Source organism: Dipodomys ordii, unplaced genomic scaffold, assembly GCF_000151885.1.
Source record: "Dipodomys ordii isolate 6190 unplaced genomic scaffold, Dord_2.0 Scaffold217, whole genome shotgun sequence".
Taxonomy (NCBI): Eukaryota; Metazoa; Chordata; class Mammalia; order Rodentia; family Heteromyidae; genus Dipodomys; species Dipodomys ordii.
Window position 1 is genome coordinate 201,633 of NW_012267433.1, and position 1,677 is coordinate 203,309.

General features: G+C 68.8%; 1 protein-coding gene across 1 annotated transcript in view; it reads left to right on the forward strand.

Annotated features, from left to right (window-relative positions):
- Cdh15 (cadherin 15, type 1, M-cadherin (myotubule)) overlaps positions 1 to 1,677 on the forward strand; it is a 32,302-nt gene that overhangs the window by 9,706 nt on the left and 20,919 nt on the right. Inside the window, exons 2-3 of the mRNA XM_013035653.1 lie at positions 372 to 589; positions 830 to 1,065. Of these exons, the coding sequence (XP_012891107.1) occupies positions 372 to 589; positions 830 to 1,065 (454 nt within the window). The remainder of the gene's footprint in view (positions 1 to 371; positions 590 to 829; positions 1,066 to 1,677) is intronic.

Here is a 1,677-nt window from a genome sequence, read left to right on the forward strand (position 1 = left end):
GGGGACGGTGCTCCCTCCCGTGGGGACGGTGCTCCCTCCCGCGGGGACGGTGCTCCCTCCCGTGGGGGACGGTGCTCCCTCCTGCGGGGGGACGGTGCTCCCTCCTGCGGGGGGGACGGTGCTCCCTCCTGCGGGGGGGACGGTGCTCCCTCCCGCGGGGACGGTGCTCCCTCCTGTGGGGGACGGTGCTCCCTCCTGCGGGGGGGACGGTGCTCCCTCCCGTGGGGGGACGGTGCTCCCTCCCGCGGGGACGGTGCTCCCGCCTGCACAGCACCGCCTTGTCTGGGAGGAGCAGAGCGTGTTGTGCAACCTCAGCTCTGTGTGAGAAGTCGGTGTCCGACCGTCGCAGGCCACGTGCATCACCTCCCCAGTGTGGCCGGGCGGAGGAGCAGGATGCTGCGGAGCGGGCCGCAGAGGCCCTGCTGGTCCATCCCCAGCCGCAGACCTGCCTGGGTTGGGCCCCGCGGGCGGAAGGGCCCGGCCCTCGCTGGGGCGGCCCCTCGCTGGCAGGAGGCGGGCTAGAAGGCACCCTCAGTCTGGGCCCCCAAGCCCAGCAGGGGGAGGGGAGGGCGGAGACGGTGCTGCTCGGGTCCAGAGTCTCAGCCTTCCGCCTTCACCGGGTCAGACCACGAGCCATCCGACGCCACTGAAAGAGACGGGAGTTAGAGCGGCACCGACAGGTTGGCTCCGGAAAGTGCTGTCTGTGCTGTCTGGGGGCTGATGGGGTGGAGGGACGTCAGGCCGGGGAGGGGCCTGCAAGCAGAGCCCTGCCCAGGGCCTCCGGAGAAGGGGCTGCCTCGCCAGGACTCCTTCCCTCCTGGGGCCCCAGGTGGGACAGCTCCCCTGTGAAGGTGTCCAGGAACCCGGCCCTCCGGGGACACAGCCTGCACCTGCCAGCCCGGCCCCGGCACCAGGCCAGCCTCCGAAGACCGGCCGGGAGTCACACTCCCCGGGCCCCACCAAGCAGCCTTCTAGAGGGTGAGCTGTCCAGGGCTAAGGGCGTGGTCTCCTGGGTGGTGTGCAAGAAGGCCGAGCCCAGTGCAGCCAGGCCCAGGGAGAGCTCAGGTCTGAGGGCCACACCTGGGCCTGAGGGTCAGGGAGCGCCACAGGACCCAAAGGAATCCACAAACTCCATGAGGCCCCAAGGAGACCCTTCCGAAAAGGGTCTTAGGCTTCCCTCAAAATCCAGATGGGAGCCAGGCGCCGGTGGCCCACGCCTGTCATCCCAGCGACTCAGGAGGCTGAGATCGGAGGATCACGGTTCAAAGCCAGCCTGGGCAGGAAAGTCTGTGAGACTGATCTTCAATGAACCACCAGAAAACCGGAAGTGGCGCTGTGACTCAAGCGGTAGGGCGCCAGCCTTGCGCTGAAGAGCTGAGGGACAGCGCCCAGGCCCAGAGTTCAAGACCCATGACCGGACCCCCCCCCAAACAAAAATTCAGATGGGAAAGTGGAGAGGCAGAAGCAGCCAGCAGTGCCTGAGGGAGGAAACCGTCTGGTGTCCTGCCAAATCCCAGGCAGGGGGCCCTCGAGGGAGGGGGGCCACGGGGGGAGGGGGAGGGGCACAGAGGCAGAAAGGGAGAAGTGTACAAAAGAGAGGCAGAAGCTGCTGGCCGGATGGAGGAGGCCGGCCCCACGCTGGCGGGATGGAGGAGGCCGGCCCCACGCTGGCGGGAT